This window comes from Chaetomium strumarium (assembly GCF_033439665.1).
Source record: "Chaetomium strumarium strain CBS 333.67 chromosome Unknown B0T15scaffold_5, whole genome shotgun sequence".
Classification (NCBI taxonomy): Eukaryota; Fungi; Ascomycota; class Sordariomycetes; order Sordariales; family Chaetomiaceae; genus Chaetomium; species Chaetomium strumarium.
Window position 1 is genome coordinate 1,858,291 of NW_026944433.1, and position 18,828 is coordinate 1,877,118.

The 18,828-nt window shown below is 55.1% G+C and overlaps 3 protein-coding genes across 3 annotated transcripts; 1 reads left to right on the forward strand and 2 right to left on the reverse strand.

Annotated features, from left to right (window-relative positions):
• The first annotated feature begins 985 nt into the window (after window positions 1–985).
• B0T15DRAFT_242297 (FAD dependent oxidoreductase-domain-containing protein) lies at window positions 986–3,623 on the forward strand. The gene is made up of 3 exons (XM_062863080.1): window positions 986–989; window positions 1,042–3,098; window positions 3,171–3,623. The coding sequence occupies exons 2-3, from the start codon at window positions 1,208–1,210 to the stop codon at window positions 3,317–3,319; spliced, it is 2,040 nt and encodes a 679-aa protein (XP_062720240.1). The 5' UTR covers window positions 986–989; window positions 1,042–1,207; the 3' UTR covers window positions 3,320–3,623.
• A 930-nt stretch (window positions 3,624–4,553) lies between these two features.
• Window positions 4,554–6,405, reverse strand: B0T15DRAFT_558234 (uncharacterized protein; the record flags this gene model as incomplete). The annotated part of the gene is made up of 2 exons (XM_062870463.1): window positions 4,554–5,381; window positions 5,463–6,405. 2 exons carry the CDS (start codon window positions 6,403–6,405, stop codon window positions 4,612–4,614), a joined length of 1,713 nt encoding a protein of 570 aa, XP_062720241.1. The 3' UTR covers window positions 4,554–4,611.
• A 7,632-nt stretch (window positions 6,406–14,037) lies between these two features.
• On the reverse strand, window positions 14,038–17,841 carry B0T15DRAFT_558240 (uncharacterized protein; the record flags this gene model as incomplete). The annotated part of the gene is made up of 2 exons (XM_062870464.1): window positions 14,038–17,656; window positions 17,722–17,841. The coding sequence occupies 2 exons, from the start codon at window positions 17,839–17,841 to the stop codon at window positions 14,225–14,227; spliced, it is 3,552 nt and encodes a 1,183-aa protein (XP_062720242.1). The 3' UTR covers window positions 14,038–14,224.
• Between the last annotated feature and the right edge of the window lie 987 nt (window positions 17,842–18,828).

Genomic DNA, 18,828 nt, shown 5'->3' on the forward strand with positions numbered 1-18,828 from the left:
GCTAAATAACTACCAGATTCTCAAAACTACCCCTTGCGGTGGTATCAAGATGCCGTACATATACCTACTACCTAATCTAGCGGTTGGACGAAAGCTGCCATGTAGCTTGGTGTAACCCCATCACATGCATGGCTTGCAGCTCGAGCTTGCTTCAGCCGCTTTTAGCAGTCGCCCACCAGCCCTCCGTCCGTCGATGGATCACGGTTCTCTTCGTCAGCTTCTGTGGAACTCGGCCTTGAAGGCAATCGTTAAAATCATCAGATCACAGACAGTCCCGTTAAAGTCCAATAGGAATCTAGACTCTAAAGGTTACGATAATACCACAGTCTCGTGAAATAACCAGCAAAAATAGATGACATTGAAGTTATTCACAGGCTCGATACCGTATTTTTAGTAAACTCTCGGCTTGCGCCTCAATTACCGGCTGGCTTTGACCCGACAGCTCCGCCACAAGTGAAAACACTTAGCCTCTGGGCTGCAGTTTACAGGTGATGGTGTACTCTCCCGGGCTCCCGTTTCCATTGGCGGAAAATCATCCGCGGGCTTCTGGCCTGTTGAGCGGGGCAACGTGCCCATACTTTCCCCTCGGAGTATTGGCTCTGCTGGGCACGCGGGGGTTGCTCTGGGGCAAGCGTAATAAGCGTGGGGTATCCTGAAAGGTGCCCGTGTCTTCAAAAGGGTCGATGTTGCGAACAATGCCGAGCTCGGACGAAACCCTGATCATGACTGACCTCAAATTCTTATCCCTCGGCAAACCACGAGGGCAAGGCGTGGTTCTGATCACGCCTGGCTGCATTTGGGCTCGGAATGACATATGACTGTTATGTCTGAGCTCCGTCCGTGGTAATTGACGACAAGTACCTAACAGCAGTGTCCGCTGATCTGCAATTCGGCCTTTTCCTCGCGGTGAGCAACTGAGGTCTGTGTCGTTGCCGGTTCAAAGACTGGCTGCCTTGGCTCAGTGACACACGAGTCAGCTGTTGATCGTGGTGGGTATCTCAAGTTTTCACCGGATTGATCGCATCTGATTCGAAGTTTCAGAATCGCGGCGTTGGAAACACCAGACTCCAGAGGCATCTCCGCTGCACCTCGACGGTTGCGTCATATTGTGGGGCTGCCGCAAGCCAACGCAGTATTCTCCGAGGCATAGAAACAGCGCTTCAACCTGCCAGCAGCTTAGTTGTTCTTATCCCACATCAAGTCGGCAATGTCGAGGTTCTTCAGAGCAAGGCGGTTACTACCTCCGCTCGCGGCCGCTGGCGCGGCCGGCGGTGCGCTCTACTGGGTGTATCGCCCGCGGAATATCCCCGGATACGAAAGCCCCGCGGTTCCGCCCCCTACTTTTGGCGCCGACGGCACCTTCAAGCTGCCACGCTTCCCCCGCGTGAAATCGCGCGGCGAGCAAATAGCGGATCTCAAGAAGAGCGGCAATGGGGACAAGGAGGAGGAGTATGATATCCTGGTCATTGGCGCTGGCGCAACAGGGTCCGGAGTCGCCCTCGATGCGGCAACGCGCGGACTCAAGGTCGCCATGGTCGACCGCGGCGACTTCGCATGCGGCACCAGCAGCAAGAGCACCAAACTCGTCCATGGCGGAGTGCGCTATCTCGAAAAGGCCGTTTGGAACCTGGATTACGCCCAGTACGAGCTCGTCAAGGAAGCGCTAAAAGAACGCACCTACTTCTTGCAGACCGCGCCGCATCTGAGCCATTGGCTTCCCATAATGCTGCCCCTGGATCGCTGGTGGAAGATTCCATACTACTGGGCTGGCACAAAGGTCTACGACTTCCTCGCGGGGAGCGAGGGCATAGAGAGCTCGTACTTCTTGACTAAGAGCAAAGCCATCGACGCGTTCCCCATGCTGAAGCAGACTGGCCTCGTTGGCGCTCTGGTGTACTACGACGGGGCACACAACGACTCGAGGATGAATGTCTCACTGGCCATGACCGCAGCGCTGTATGGCGCCACCGTTGTCAACCACATGGAGGTCACGGGATTGTTGAAAGACGAGAACGGCAAACTATACGGTGCCACGCTCCAGGACAACATATCCGAGCGGGATGGGAAGCGGACCGAAAAATTCAACGTCAAGGCGAAGTGCATCATCAACTGCACCGGTCCGTTCACCGACGGCATCAGGAAGTTGGACGACCCCAGCTGCAAGGAGATTGTCGCGCCCGCGTCGGGTGTGCACATCATCCTGCCTGGCTACTACAGCCCCGGCAAGATGGGCCTGCTTGACCCTTCAACGTCGGACGGGAGAGTTATTTTCTTCCTGCCGTGGCAAGGCAATACTATTGCCGGCACCACAGACCAGCCGGCCGGAATCTCCCGAAACCCTCTTCCGGATGAGCAGTCCATCCAATGGATCCTCAACGAGGTCAGCCACTACCTCTCCCCGGACATCAACGTCCGCCGCGGCGACGTCCTGGCAGCCTGGTCGGGGCTGCGTCCCCTGGTCAAAGACCCCAAGGCCAAAAACACACAGTCGCTCGTCCGCAGCCACCTCGTCGATATCTCTGAGTCCGGCCTTGTCACCTGCGCAGGCGGCAAGTGGACCACCTACCGGCAAATGGCCGAGGACTGCGTCGATGCCGCCATCAAGGCCTTCAACTTGCAGCCCAAGCCCGTTACTAACGCGCCCCGTGTAAGCGGCACCGAGGCGATTGACGACGGCGCCAACCTCGACGGCTCCTGTCAGACGCACCGCGTGCGCCTCATCGGCGCCCACGGCTTCAGCCGCACCCTCTTCATCCACATCATCCAGCACTTTGGCGTCGAGACCGAGGTCGCCAAGCACCTTACCGAGAGCTACGGCGACCGCGCCTGGACGGTGGCGGCCCTGTGCCGCCCGACCGAGAAGCGCTTCCCTGCGCGCGGCGAGCGCATCTCGCAACTCTATCCGTTCGTGGACGGCGAGGTGAGGTATGCGGTGCGGCACGAGTACGCCCAAACCGCGACGGATGTGTTGGCCAGGAGGACAAGGCTCGCGTTCTTGAACGCGCAGGCCGCGCTGGAGGCGCTACCCAGGATTATCGACATCATGGCGGAGGAGCTGGGATGGGACAGGAAGAGGCAGGACGTGGAGTGGAAGGATAGTGAGTCGTCCCCAACCTTGCAATCCTGTCTGTGTCTGTGCGGGAATAAGACGACTAACGGCAGTGCTTTAGCTGTCTCCTTCCTCGAATCTATGGGATTGCCCCAGCCTATGCTCTCGGCGACCCGGAAGCAGGTCGAACAGGGCAAGCTCGACTTCAAGTCCTCGCTTGAGTATCGCATGTACTCAAGGCATGATAAGCCAGTGGACGATGAGCTTTAAGGAGCCGGCAGGGTCGTTCCTCGGAAATCAGTTGGCATAGGTGATGGCGTTTTGTGCTAGAACGGGCACGGTTGGCAGTATCCTTCTCCTGCATTGGTTGACGCTGTATCCAGTCAATGTCTACTCCTAATAAAACATACTTACGGCGCCAACCCTGGATGGTCGTCTCAAATCGGTATCCGGTATTTGTTGTGATTTCGGGTGGTGACTGTACTTTACCCCATCCAGGATAGCATTGCGCTTGCAAGTGTGCCTGTCAGCCCCAGATCTGCCTACCACAGCATGCCATCATCACTGCAAGGCAGCATTGGCAATCTCACTAATACCAACAGGCTACCTCCCTTAATTGCACTGCCACGTAGGTAGAGTAGATGACGGGTCACGGTTGATGGCTGCCAAGGCTGCAACGGCCGAAAGGCTTCCAGTTTTCCGTGACAGCCTAAAGAGGGTTGCCTTGGTGTGATGCTGTTGACGCCGGACATAAACTCGGGACTGGAAAGCTTTGAGCACGGGAGGGAGAGCTAACTAGTCACTAGAGAGCCACCTGCCACTAGAGGGGAAATCCTGTGCCAGTTGTATTGCACAGTACATGTCCTGCGCATATACATACATACTACCTTGGTGCACTCGTCAGCGGCATCTTCGTACGAAACAAGGTGGAAGGAGTCCGGAGGCAGGCAACGGAGTCGACTCGTGCCGCGCCGTTGCGAGAAGCGTTCGACTAGGTAATTGGTGTACTAGTACTGCCAACTACCTAAAGCATGTAGGTACCTATGTACGCCTGGAAACAGAGCATCACTGGCCGATCCCAGGCAAGGCATGTCCAAAAAGGTATGTACAAAGGCCTGCTCGCCACGCATCTAATAGCGGAACTGGCATGTTGTGAATTGGAGAAGGAACCATTTTATGCCTTTGATGATGCTTCTCCGTAATGCATAACCCCCAAGCCCTGAGCCCCATGAGCCGGTTACCAAAACGCCCGCTTGCTTTCTCGCCGCTTTTTATGTACATACATATGAGAATACATTACCCATTCAGCCTGCCGTTATCATGTTATGCCATGGAACATAGGTTAAAAACCAAGTTAAAAAAGAAAGAAAAGTGGACTCATTATCCCTAGAGGAGCGGAGGCAGAAACACAGAAGAGCCGAGTGGCTCGACCAGATAAGCCACCGTCTATCCGACCGACCAGTCTAAGCCAAGCCAGAAGAACACAGAGGAGACATAGGGGTATCCCATGTGTGGTAGAGCTAAGAAGGAAAATATCGTTGGCGGCGGGAAGAGATGGACCATCACTCCTTGGGTCCCAAGCTCAACACTCGCCGCAACAGCGTCCTCTTGGTCCCACCGGCGCGGCGGTACTGCATGACTGAACAGAGCCGTTTGTCAAGCTCCGACTCCCAGCCATACGGGTCTGGATCGGGCGTCAGCTGAGGAGAACATTCGACGTCGACCGACATGAGCGAATCGTCGTTGGCGCTAGTTGTGGTGACGGTGCTCAGGCCAGACTTGAGAAAGCCGGAAAAGTCTGTCAAGGTCATCGAAGGACAGTCTCCGGACGAGCACGAGGCTGGGTCGCGGGAATCCCCAGTAATGTTGAAACTGGTGCTGTTGTTGCCAGGTACGCAACCCGAGAGGGGGCTCGTCGCCGGTGTCTGCATACCGGAGCAGGCGAGCATGGGTACCGTGGAAGAGGTATTGCTGCGCGATGTTTGGAACGAGGTCCTCTCTGCGGTTGCGTCCTGGGCAGTCTTCAGGCGTCGTACTTGCGGCGTCCGGAGTCTAGGAGGGGCAAAACGCCGGGCTCCTGCCGACCATCTTTGGGCGGAATATGGTGTGTGATAAGCTTTCGCGGCCATGCCGACCTTGCTGATCCCGTTACAGCTGTAGATGCAATTGGCAGCACTCAGGTGTGCGTTCCCCAAGACGGCAACTGAGCAACGCTGACCCGGATGCGGCTCCTCCCATTCGGCCGAAATACAGTGCATCTGAATGTCGGCCTGGGACTTCTCGCTTTCGGCGGCCTGCTTAGGCGCTGCGGGCGTGGCGGTCTTAGGGGGGGCTGTAACGGTGTCTTTAGCGATCGGCATGACCTGTAATTCCTATAAGGGGTTGGTTTTGCGTCGGGGGTGGTCTGGTTCACAACCGGGAACATCAACACTGGCGGGGACGGACGTGACACTAGAGGCAGAGGCACTGTGGCCCCGTTTGCTGCGGCTCATTCTATTAAACCCGAGCCTCGCCCCCATCTTCTTCCAGCCGCTGCTGTGCGAGCCGACCACTTTCTGGAGGCCTCCGGGGGAGCTGCTGAACCCATAGTCCGAGGTCGGCGGTGTTGTGGGTGGGGTCATCGGCTCATTTCCTGTCGGTGACGGCGTGTTTGTGCTGTCGTCTGTGAGTCCTCCCCGGTCAGCTGCGTCACTGGATGACGAAGCAGCGCTCTTGGGTTCGCTCGTCCAGGGGATAGTGAGCAACGGCAAGAGTCCACTCCTTGGTGATCGGGTAGAGTCCTCGGAGGCGGATGAAGACTCCCTGGGAATTCGAAGCCGTGATCGGGCGTGCCTTGAATCGTTCGCTTCACAGCGAGTCTGCTCGCACTGTTGAGCCTGTTGAGCACTTGCCGATGCCAGAAACGGGCCTAATACCGAGTCGTTCAGAAGTTCGTAGACAATCCTCACGGCTTCATCCAGCTCGGACGGGTCCGGCGGCACTGGGGCGGTGGCTAATGACAACAGGCGGTCTCGGACGTGTGCCGGGATGTTGACCTCTCGGTGGCCCTGTGGTAATATGTAGGCACTGATAATCTTGCGCCAGATAGCGCACACGTTTTCTTTGCCATCTCCAGATCCGGCTGCCCGCTCCTTCAGATAGTTCAAGTATGCTGCCGTGTAGCGCTCAGCGTCCAATGTGAACTCGAGTGTCTCCAGACAGAAGTTTTGAGATAGAAAAGCCGTGAAGGCGCCCAGCGTGAATGGGGGCGGCGCAACGTCGCTGAGGATGTCTCTCAGTGACGGCGGCGAGGCTGGATTCAGAGAGGCTGAGGCTAGAGGCATAAGAGCCAAGCTCGTGGGTCGTGATGTGGCCATGATAGAGTCGCCACCGACGTCTTCAATGACCGACGACGGTCGGGGCGCTGATTCCCTCGATCGAGGTCTCAAGTCCATTCGGTTTGGTGATTGCGGCGACTGCGCGTTGTGTGATCTCTGGGGGGATATCTCCGTCTGGTCAAAAACCGATAGGCCCAACTGCCGGGGCCGCAAACGAATCTTCGTGTAGACGGAGGAGTCTTGTTTTCCTTCTCTTCATTCCTTCCAATCCGGCATGACGGGGATGCCACCACGAAGATCGTTTGGCCGTGCTGCAGCAATGGCAGATCCGACTGTGTCGCCTGTGTCGTCGCGTACTCCGTGCAATGCAAGGAGCCTTCGCCCTTGCCTTGGAGCAGTCCTGGCCAAGGTCCACAGCCAATCGACCACAGAACGTCACCGGGCGAGCGCAGACAGGCGCGGGGATGAACCAAGGTGTTTCGGTGAGGGCCCAGTCACAGCAGCGTCGAAAATCGCGTGTCGGGACGTAGATGTCACGCAATGGGTCTGCGGGTTCGCGGAAGGTGAAACGGAAGGTCGCGAACGGGACTCCACGGACGAATCTAGAAGCCGGGACAAGATGTTCTCCGTGCTACCTCGCTGAAACAGTCGGCGGATGCGCGGCAACAACACGAGAGAACTATGGTAGCACAACAGACCCTGTCTGTTACCGGATGTACGTCCAGGGGGAACGCCCGAGAGGTTGCGGTTGAAATGCGCACGAAACGGTTGCCGTCGGCGCGTCGTATGCTTTCTGGGGCTGACTGAGACACAAGAACACACAAAGGACCCGGGCACGAGGCAAGCTGGGAGCTGGAACCGTTATCCTGGCAGGACCGTTTGTCGATGGCCGGATGACGACAGTGGAGCCGCGCGCTGCAAACTGAAAGACGGCAGACAAACGACCGGTAGTACCAATGGCGCGGGCTGCGGTCGGGATGGCGAAGAGCGGCGTTGATATTCAAAGGGCTGCTTGACCCGACTGTTTGGTAAAGAGGCCAAAGGGAGGAGCGGGAAGATCCAGCGCTGTGATTCGGGAATTTGCGGCGCGCGCGCGAGCGGGAGAAAGGGGAATCAAAGGGAAATCCGACAAAAGAAGGCGTGCAGAGCTCTCGCTTTTTAGTAAGATTGGGGGTGTCATCAGACTGGACAGCCCGGCCTAGCTAGGGGGAGGGGCTGGGCTGCTGCAGGCCAGGCAGGGGTTTGAAGATGGAAGGGGCCGGGGGGGTATACTTGCCCTGTTATGGCTCAACAACAGGCAAGAGTTTCTCGTCACGCCTCTCCCGTCTCTCGGAGTTCCCTACGTCGGCACACCAACTACTGCGGTCCTAGTCCGCCCAACTAGTAGGTACCTTTATCGACAAACCACCATCGACAAACAAACAAACAAACAAATTAGGTTGCTATACACTATAAAGCCAACCCATCCTGCTCACCATTCTGATCCATACCAAAGTCAAACAATAGCGCGCTGTAGCCGGGCATCGGGCCATTGAGATGGTGCTGATCTGGGGCAAGCAGTGGGGCCTTGGGAAGTTGTTGTTCTTCGAAGGTATCCACAACTGAGCCAGGGGAAACAGCCGATGGTGTCTGATTTGCCCGTGGTGCCATTCGGGGCGGAGAGCGACCATGGGACACGAAAATTTGGTGACGAGAAATCCACTGGCAACATTCTTGGTGCTGACTATGTACATACATTACGGACTACTACTACATAGTGTAGTACACTATCCCTGGCGCCGTGGCACATTCCTTGTCCCGATGTTCAGCGTTCAATCAAAGCGTTGAGGGGAGGGAGTGCAAACACAGACGGCCGGTAGAGGTGGGGCGCCCTGATCATTGCCGCGGGAACAAGTTTCTAGAAGCATTCGAAATTCCCGTCGTGTGGCTCCAAGGTCCGATCTGACGATCATCGGACCGCCCGTCGCTGTAGGCTGTCTAACAGCACACGGCTTTTCATCATTCCATTCACTGGGTGAACTGCGTAGGCCCGTTCGGTTTGTCATTGAGCCGACTGTGGTTCTGAACCGAACTGATATCTCCGTAGTGCTTTTGATAAGTTGCATGTAGCAATCCCGTAGTCTTCGGCTCACGGACAGTCCGCCAGCGTTGTTGTCGAACCATCCTTGCAGGGCACTACACTATATATCTGGCTGGATGTCTCAGAGACCCGGTCACCGGGCCCTTTGCGATGGCGTGGGCATACTCTGACACACTGGGTAATTAGCGTTATTCAACTGCCACCGATGTCTCTACTGTAGCCTGCAACGGCTGACACCCTTGTTGATCAATCATACCGCTGTGGTCACGGGACGGGTCGTTCAAAGTTTAACCCTTCCCTTTCTGGACCATCCAACACGGGCACCAAACATCATTCGTACAATACATTGCATAGCAGCCCAAGATCGAATATGTAACGCCAGACACCGAGCAGAAGCGAGTGAACAGCTTGAACAGCGCTTCCTGCAGTTGCTAGCCCTCCGTCCCTACGATTGGACGAAACGTCTCGGAAGCTGTTTTGTCCGAGCAGCATGATGGCACGGAAGCCGGAATAATGCAGGCCGAATTCGATTTTTCAAGCACACTCTCTGAACAATGACAGAATCGTGTCACCCGACATCTCCAAAAGGATGAGAACAATGCAGAGACTCCATGACTCCGACCGGCTGGTTCCACAGACGCCACATTCGTCAACGGACGTCATTTCACAAGCCGATCAGTTTGTGGAATCTCTGTCGGTTCAACTCCGCTCCCCATGAGCTGGTCCTCATAGGACCGGAGCTATCGATGCGTACGTAGAGTCACCGATGCTGAGAGAGGCTCAACAACAGTAGGCCTTATTTGTTACGGCGGTACCCGGGAACTTTGACGGCGTCGCGCCATCTTGCGCAATCAACAAAGACAGATGAATATGAGTAGCTCTTGTCTTATCCTCCCATCTTTATAGGCGGAAGTTCCTCCGGTAGTACGTCATCAGCCTACTCGCCGTGTCTTTGAGCATGACGGAGAGCCGGGATAACTCTCCAGATAGTGACAAAGATAGTCTAGGCCCTGCCAATTGGGAATGTCTTGGCATGCTTTGTCCAAAACTGAAACCTAAGAGAAATTCTCTGCCTTACATCGACCGGTACGGCGCCAGCAAGATGTGTATGCATCACAGCCGCGATCCAGGTCCATAGCTATGGGACAGCAGGATTCATCCGAGCTTGCCCTTTGTCCTTGCGCCGCTCGCTCGGCCTCTTGCAAAGCACCCGGCTGCTCCGGATCCCGTCCCACATGGCGACTCAGTTGACCTTATGCGCTCATGTCATAATCCGCCGGGGAGCCCACTGGTTGATAATGGTGTACTGTCAGTTTATGGATAATGCGATTGGGCATATGCAAAGAACGTCTAGATTCCAATTGGAATGCGATGATCTTCCACATACACTCCTATGCATAGCTGCGGTGGATTCATCAGAAGGCAAGTTCTCTGTTCAGCCGACGATCTCGATCGTTCTTGTTCTCAGTTCTCATGTTTTCGGGATCGGAAGTTGCGTGACCTGGTAAGGTCACCGTCCCAATCCAGTATGGTGGAATTAGCAGAAGCTGCCACAGAAGAGTTCTAGAAGCGTGCCCTGTCGGTTGCTTTGCGCTGTGTTGGCTAACAAGAGTGGGACGGAAAAACCTGTGGTGCATACTACTGTACGCAGCCTGCACATGTCCCGTCCTGCAGGGCTAGGGATGCAGCAAACCCATGTGCTCCCACTTCATCACACATAATTTGTGCAGGATGCGGAAGGCTCCGTGTGGTGTGCAACGTTGGCACTTTCCACCACGTCCATTATTCTAGAATAGGTACGCAAGGTTCCATTACCAATGAGGTTGCTTTGTTCTGATGAATCGAACATGTCCACAGCACGCCTTTCCATGCAGAAAGCCTTTTCTTTTTCATGCCGAGGTGACTTCTCAATTCCACTGCCAAGCTTGGGACCCTTTCCGTGTTGTGGTCGCACGCGGCACGCTGAAGGAATCGGCACCATCTTTCTTGATGGAACTTTATCCACTTCGCGCCACTGCAAAAACGAGGCTCTCGGTCTGGGGACAGCTGAAAAAGTCAAAGCCGGCGACCCCGGCTTGTATGCAGGTTTGCTCAGCTCAAGCCGAGGGTAGCAAGCTGGCCGGCTGCACTAGGTAGTGGCAGTGGACGGAAGGATTCACCGTTGTCGGTCTGGGCTTTCCGGTCTGACCGAGCTGACATACACAGCAATTACACAGTACACAGTACTTATTTCGTAGAATTTTGCGAGCAAAACATACCGAGCCTCTTCTTTCCCCAGCTTGAGATGCGGTTATCCAGGGTTGTTGCTACGGCAAACCGCCAGTACCGTTTCCGGCATTGCGCCAAATTTCTCATCAGTGAATCCTCATCCACTATCAGTGTCAGTAACGTCGGTTGAAGGGTTGAATCTCCTGTCTCGGAGAGCTACAGCATCTATGTGTTTTGACCCCGCTGGTGGTGGACATCTGGAATCCCGGATAAGTACCTGCCTATTCTCGGGCTAAGCCAACAGAACCATCGTGGATCTTTCTCCTAGGGCTGCCTGGGCATGTCTGTTTGTCCTTGTTACCCATTACGTGTAGCGTCTTTCCTCCCCAATAGCACTCAGCCTTGGTGCTTTTCACTAACGTCAGACCGTTTAGATACGTAATCATATGTGGGATGGGCTTTCTGGCTTTCAAGATAACCCCCACGTGCGTCTAGGATTGACAAATGCACGTCACGGATACCACCACAGTCGGGTTCATTCATCAATGGTTCGTTGATCTCTACGTTGAATGGGTTCGCGATCTGCACTCATTTCGCCTCCTCGGTATGTTCCTTCCAGCATACAACTGACCCCGGCCTTGACTGCTTGGCACTCGTACGGTTCTTCTTCTCCGAGAATTCGCCACAACTCAACTGCCTCAACCGTGGCGGTAGCATCGCGACACAGAACCACGCAGTGTTAAAACCGCTGCATGAGGGAAACGGCGCTGTGTGGTACGCCATGCCTCGCTCACAGCCGATGCGTGCCAGGTTTCACGTTGCAGACGCATTAGAACCGAAACCCCTCGGGAAAAGGGATGCGCTGCCATGATAGCTTCTCAGCTACAGTTGTGGCGTTGCCCACACAGCCACACCCCAAGTACATTGTGGTATAATGCTTGTTTTCCCTGGTCCATCCGCCTCTGGTATTGGTGGTGAGATACACTATCGTGTGTGCTAAGGACCGTTGACATGAATGATAGTACGATACCGACTGGGCGGCGCCGACAAAGCATCCCTTTTCCGGCTACACCGCCTCAACGGACTGGGCATAATGGGAACCTTGGCGTACGGCGGTGTCGAGGGACTGTGTTGCCGCGATAGTTACTGTGGTATGTACTGGAGATGACTTCACCGTCAGCTTCCTGAGGATGCCCTGCGGTTCTTCTGTGGCATAACAAAACGCAAGTGAAAGAGTCAGCCGGCACGGTGGGAGGGCCCAATCCACATACAATAGCCCATGATCATTGATGTGACGGCCGGTATTGATGTCGTCTTCGAGACCGGCGCAGAAGTGGGCAGTACTCATGTATTGTACATGTACATACCGGACGCTGCGAATGAGACGTCCTAGTCACAGTACATCACGACATCACGCTGGCCTGTGGTTCTGGGCACCGTTTCGGGATCAAAACCTCCGGAGCGAGACAGCGAAGATACCTAGGTAGGTACCTACGTAACCAGGCTCGCCAGGATACGAAATACTTCATACAAGGCCTCACTCTTCACTCTTTCTCCGCCGGCCGTTTACCCTTGAGGCCAAAGCCTTCGCAACGAGAGCATAATTGATGACGTAAATTCACGTTGTTCGGGGTGTGCGCATCTCCCGCTGATCTCCCTATGCCTCCGTAACTTTTATTTGTGCATATTCCGTAACCTGGTTCAAATCGCCCCGTCACCGGCCCCAGTGATCAGCGACGGCAGGCCAACGGTGGCTGTGCGACACCCTCACAACCGGCATGAACTTTTATGTTATTAAGGAGGCAAATATGCATATCAGACCACGTGCTCACGTACGATGACGGCACGCATATCCCATGCGAGACCCTCTTGTGCGCATGCTGACTTGGGGTGGTCTCGGTAGTATGAGAATCCCCAGTCAGCCATTATTGGCAAAGCCAGAGCGCCGGAGTTGATTACTTGGCCTGCACGGTATGCAAGTATGTAGAAGCCAACCATCCAGTTCCGTACCGTGTTGATGGCCGACGTGGCTCGACGTTAAGGCTGCTGAGCGAATGGAGCGCATCAAAGCAGTCAAAGTCGCATATGGCATGCTGTCCCCTAGGTAGGTAGTAGTTATGCTGATAGAAATAGAAACAATGACCTAGCATGGGACCCTAAACAGTGAGGGAAACCCTCGAAAGACAGTCACGTTTCACTTGCACTCTGTCCGTTCACTAGCATTTGGCAAGCAGCTGTATTATCCCTTCCACAGGGAGAGAGCGGCTTGTGGCTAACCGACGTCCCAAAATCCCCAAAAGGACAGCGATGACCCGTTCATCACATCCCATTCCGTTTTGAATTCCAACATTCCGTTAGCCTGACAGTAAGACTCAAAGACTGGTTCGCCAACCAGGGGGTATCATAGCCCGTAGAGAAACAACGCCCCCAATACTAAGATAAACAACCCATGCAACCCATTAACCGTTGCGAAACCGAAGTCCGAACACCATGATCGGAATCAATGCCATGCCATGCCTCCCATGTTTTGAAACATTCGTCACCATAAACCACCCAAAGGCGAGAATGTCTTTCCCAGATCCTCCATCGAACCTGACACCCATTCATGGATATCATGATCCATCCATCTGACGATCGGATGAGCCCACCGACAAGTCCACGGAAGCGAAGTTGAATGGCCGAGACCCCTAAGAACCAACCCAAAAAAGATCTCCTATACAGTATAGCAAACAATTCAAATCTCGAACGCCGATTTCTTGCCCTTCGCCTTTTCCCGTTGTCTCTGGACGTCAGACCATCTGATGTATGCCGCGCAAAAAGAAAATAGTAAAGTCCAATGCCAAAACGTCCATTGCCATGAAGTCTATGGGGAGAGGATATGGTATAGGCCGCGGGAAAACATGACCGTCGTCGTCTTTTTCTCTGGTAAGCCCCACGGAAATGCCGGTCACCAGGTCGACGTCCCCGTCGTCATGGGCTGGGGATGAGATGTGATACGAGACCATCTGCAATGCCCGGTACGTGGCGGTAAAACGTTCTCCATTTTGTTTTTTTTTCTTTCGCTGTGTCCCGCGCAATGTAGGTTCTCGAAGTAAAGACGGCCTGCAGTGAACTGGAGGAGATCGGAGATGCGATGTTTGTGGTAGGGCGGCAGAACACCAATCCGCACAGTTGCCGGGATATGTTGAAACCTTCATCGTCGGTCATTCTTTCCGCTGTGTCCTGCGGCAATGGAAATTCTAATCGAAAGGCGCCAATCGTGAACCAGACGTTCGTGTTAGGGGTGTACAGCCGTGGGCATCGACATGACCTTCCCTGCCTTCGTTTTGTTTTGTTGACTGAGGGTGGAGATCCTGCCGGTTGCGAAGTTTGACATTGAAAGTGGCTGTGAGCGTGAATGAAAAGGTCGTGGAACTGACGGCACCAATGTCGCCCCGGTGTAGGTTATGTCAAGCCAAGAGGGATTGGTTGGCAGCTCAAGCATGTCTCTCTTTTCCGTGTGCGCAGTCATGTTGATTCAACTCTGCCTTCTCCCCAAGAGAGGCAGGGGGGCCGTTTGTCATCGCTCGCTCAAAAGCCGTCTAGGTTAAACTCGCCCTTGAATCCCTCATTGAGCAGTACCGCAGCCAGTCGCCTCCGTTGCAGGGTCAGCTCGCGCTCTGTGTACGAGTATTTTGGGTTGAGGCTCAGCGCCATGCACATGGCATTCGTAATGGTGAAAACGCCGCAGTCCCAGCCGTTGGTTTGCCGGGGAGCTTCGTAGTCGACGGCGCGCCAATCGGCTTCGACATATTGATCTTCCAGAATAAAGCGTACCAGCTCAAGGAGCTTGTTCTTGACACTCTGATCGCCGCCGCCAGCCCGCATTGAGTCAATGTGCGAGACAGTCCGTTGACTGGGCCGGATCACTGCCAAGGTCCAGTGAGACTGTGCGCAGATAGGGATCAAGATCGTGTCAATACTAAGAAGGTTTGCTTTGCGGACACCAGCTCTCCGTAGGAGGCGGCCACAGCCACCCGGGCCATGGGAAAGGAGACGAGGCCAAAAGTAGGAGGTGAAAGCGGCGCACTTGGGCTCTTGGTCTGTCGCGCCCTTTGCGGTGTTGATGTAGTGTGCGATGTGCAGGATTGACCCAATAATGACGTTGTCATTTAGCCATGCAGTGGGCGGAAGAAGCTTCTCTTCGAAATCGCGCCGCGTAAGCGGCTGACCCTCCAAGGTTTTGACAAGCTCGGTCGTGGGATTCGCTCTGGCGGCGTTGGTGACTCTGAGGTCCCAATCGCTGGACAAGGATGTGATAAGTGGGCGGGCAGGTCGTCTTAGCCCGGTCAGCCTGGCGAATTCCTCGGCCTCCCTCTGGCGCCGGGCTTCTTGCTCACGGCGCCGTTCTGCTTCCTGGCGACGACGTTCCTCCTCTTCGCGGCGTTGTTTTTCGCGGAGAGCTTCTTCCTCTTGGCGTTTCCGCTCCTCTTCGATGCGTCGCTGAACCCTTGTCGCAAACTCTTCACGTATCTGACGGTCAATTTGCAACTGCTGGAACTTCGCGGTGGATATCTCTAGATCGTCATCATCCTCTGCAAAGAAGTCCTCAAGGGTACGAGGGGTATGTTTCTTCTCGGCCAGTTTGGAAGGCTGCTCTTCCGCCTTGGAGCGCATCAGCGGGTTGACAGCGGGACTGGAGGGCGCGGGACTGCTGGTATCGTTCTCTAAGAGGTGGGCTGCCCGCCGGCGCAACTCGGGAGTCGAAGGTAACGGAGGGAGCGGGATCTGCACCATGCGTCTCCGCGGGGCGAACTTGATTGTTGGTTTGAGCCGGCTTTCTTTGGCTTCCTCAGCGCGCTTCTCCAGCTCATCATGTAGGTTATTGAGGAATCCGTCGTACTTCTGGGCGTGATAAGTGAGGCCCATCTCCTTGTCGTCTTTTTCCAGATCCTCCAGGGTCCACTTGTCGCGGAAATTGAGAGTGACATCACGCTGCCTAGAGACGGTTCTGCTGGCCTCAAACATGCGGATTGAATGTTCGTCACGGAGGACCTCTGCTTTGAGCTTCGCCCTGACAATCTGATCTGCCTCGCTTGGAGTCATGACCTTTGCCGGAATATGCGTGGGTGGGATGAATTTGGATATCGGGCTCTTGAAGGCAAGCTTCCTCTCCTTTTGTGGGGTCGCGACATATCTCGGCGAAGCCGGAGCATCCCACTCCTTGGACTGTTTTAGGATGCCTTTTGGCTTTGGCACCAGTCTGTAGTCACCAGGCTTAATCTGGTCCTCCCAGTTGGACGGCTCTGCTTCTGGGAACTTGAAGTCGTAGAGAGGTTCAATGACGAGTTCATCTGCGGGGATCTCCTCCAGAATTGACGGCTTGTCCTTTGGGAAATACCCTGGCATGTCCTCAATTGGATCCTGCTTCAATTCGACAAAGCTGGGTACCATCTCTTGCTTGTGGATGGCATTAGCATCCACGATTAGTTGGCAGATGGTCTCGAGTGCTGTACTATCCATTGTGCACACATTGTCGAGTGAGCGGAGAAAGCACAGAAACTCGCCTGCCATCATCGCGTTCTGTCTGAACATGGTGTTGCCCAATCTCAGGCGACGCGGCGGTTCTGGGTGTCTTTTCTTCAGTTCTTCGAACAAGTCGTAGTCGTACACGTTCCGCATGAAACCGACGGTCGCTGCGAGGCGGTCCTGATACGCCACCAAAGTATCGAGCAACTTGTCCGCTCTTTCGTCGTCTGACTCGTCAGGCGGCGTCGGCCCATGTCTCTGTTCTTGATACATGTGAATAGCGATGCTGGCTCCGAGGTCCTGGCCATCCCGAATCTGCTTCTGAATGTCTGAAAGGGACGCGCCGCCGACGACTTTGCCAGCTTTGATGTTCTCGATTTGGGTTGCGAAGACGCTGGCGAGACTTTGAAGTTGCTGAAAGCCGATGCGCTTCATCGGATCTTCGGCCCAGACAAGCTCATCAAACCCATCGTCGCAATTTGCCGAAGGTGAACCTTGTTCTGTGGATGATCCCGGCGCCTGGCGCTTGAGTCTCTTGACAATAATGTCGCCACTGCGGGCATCTTTCCGGCGAGTGTCGACGGTCTCGTAGCTGTTGCTGCTGAAATCACGGAGCTTGCCGAGGAGGGTAACTAGAGGACTGCCCATTGTTACGACAGCACGATTGAGTATGCTGAAAGCCCGTGTCCACATTGATGATGCTGGCGGCGGAATTTTTTGTTGGGTATTGTCTGATGCCGGCGAGTGCTCCTCCTCGGCTGTGGCTGGCTCGTTGGGCGCAGGCACGACTCGGTCGACGGTCCGATCGCCCTCTGAGCCCTGGTCCTGAGTGATCAAGTCGAATTCAGTGTCTTCGGCTGGGCGCTTTCCGTTGCTGTTGATGAGGTTCTTGTAGACAGCGCGGTACTCGTCGTTTCCGCAGCTGCAGTGCCAGCGGAAGTCGTCCTTTTTCTGGAGAACCCGGAGATTTTTGTTGTCGGAACCGACCACGTAGAAGCGCAGGTGACCGACTGCAACTTCTGCTTCTTCTCTCGAGTTGTAAATGTTGGGCGGGCCGCACCAACAACCTTTCATGTATTGATCGTTGCGGATCGCGATCCACAACTCTCGGGCGAATCTTTCTTCGCCTTCTTCGTCGCTGCGCTGCCTGAACAGCCGGGTCTCGTACGCCGGACTGTCAGGGGCCGGAGTCGGTGGGCTTGTCGGGGTTACGTCAACAAACCTTGTGACGTATCGGTGATAGCGGACGGGTGTCCGCGGGGAGGCGAAGCTCCTGGCACTTCCCGCCGATGCAGTCTTGATGGCCGAGACCCTGGGGTGCTCGGGGGGCGATGATGTTCGCGGCGGCGCGGTGAAAACATGCGGGGTCGCCGGGGGGAGGCTGACCGGCGGCGGGAATACGGGCGGTCGAGTGACCGCAACTCGCGTGGGAGTCGCGAGTTGTTCTTCAACAACTGCGTCGAGGGCAGCTGCCTGGGCGGCGCGAGGGGAGGACTGTCCAGGTGCGAAACCTGTCAGCGCGACGTGGTTGAAGGCGCCTGGAGGAACGGTGGACCTACAAAATTGCCGCAGGTTCTGCGGCGGCGCGAAACTCGGCCGGAATTGACCGAGAAGACGGGCGTTCTGCGCAGACCACGGCTGTTGCGCGTGGTGCGCGGCGTGAGTTCTTGGGCAGGCATCGTCAGTCGTAATTTCCTCACTTCGCTAGTTGCAGAGGAGGAAGAAAGCGAGGACTGTTCGCGAGTTGAGAATGGAAAAGGTAGTCGCGACCGCTCGCGAAGTCGGTTGGGAAGAAAACTGAATCCCAGAGCTCGCAGCGAAAAGGGAAAGCGAGGAAGGTGCGACCATGCCGTCGCCAGAAAGAGGGCAGGTGCGACGAGGAAGCCCGAGATGGCCTCCTGCCTTGCCCGCAAAGGGGTGACTACCCCAAAGATGGGACAAAGCACAATTAAGATACAACACAAAAGGCAGCTCAAGTGGTATATGTCGCTTGCAGCGACAGATCCAGAAGGCATGGAGGAATTCAAGTGTCAAAAGGGTCTTTACCCGTTGGACTAAACAGACAGCAATGCTTCAGATGCTCCTCCCAAAGACAGCGACCGTGGATGCGCAGGTTGGGATCGCATCCGCAGAGACCAGAAGGTGGATTTTTCTCGAGGCGGTCGCGGAAAGGAACGAGGTCACGGTTGACTGTGGAGTGGTGGAGCCACGAAATCGCGATCGCATCGTTTTCGTTCGCGTTACCCTGGGCAGCGGACTAGGGTTCGGATGGTCTATGTTTTCATCCGTTTCACGACCGTCAAGCGCATCCGAGATGCGATGGGAGAAAAAGAAGTGAACAACGATGCTCGCGCTCCGCGATCGTCGCAACGGAAGTCGAAATGGTGTTGCGGCTCTGCGGATCTGGGGAAGCTTGGAGCTCTGACATTCCAATTCTGCATGCCATCCATCTGTTTCATGCTAACGATACGGAGGATCCCTGCTCTTAACTGGCATCAATCCGATTCGCCACCATTTCAGCCTGCGAATGCGAATGTCAAGTTACCGGGTACTTATCGTTAGTACTTTACACACTATGTTCCCGGTTGCAATTGATCAAAGGCTGGTTGGAACTGCTGTAAGAATATAGTACCGTCTCTTGTCTTTAATATTGACACAGCCAAGTT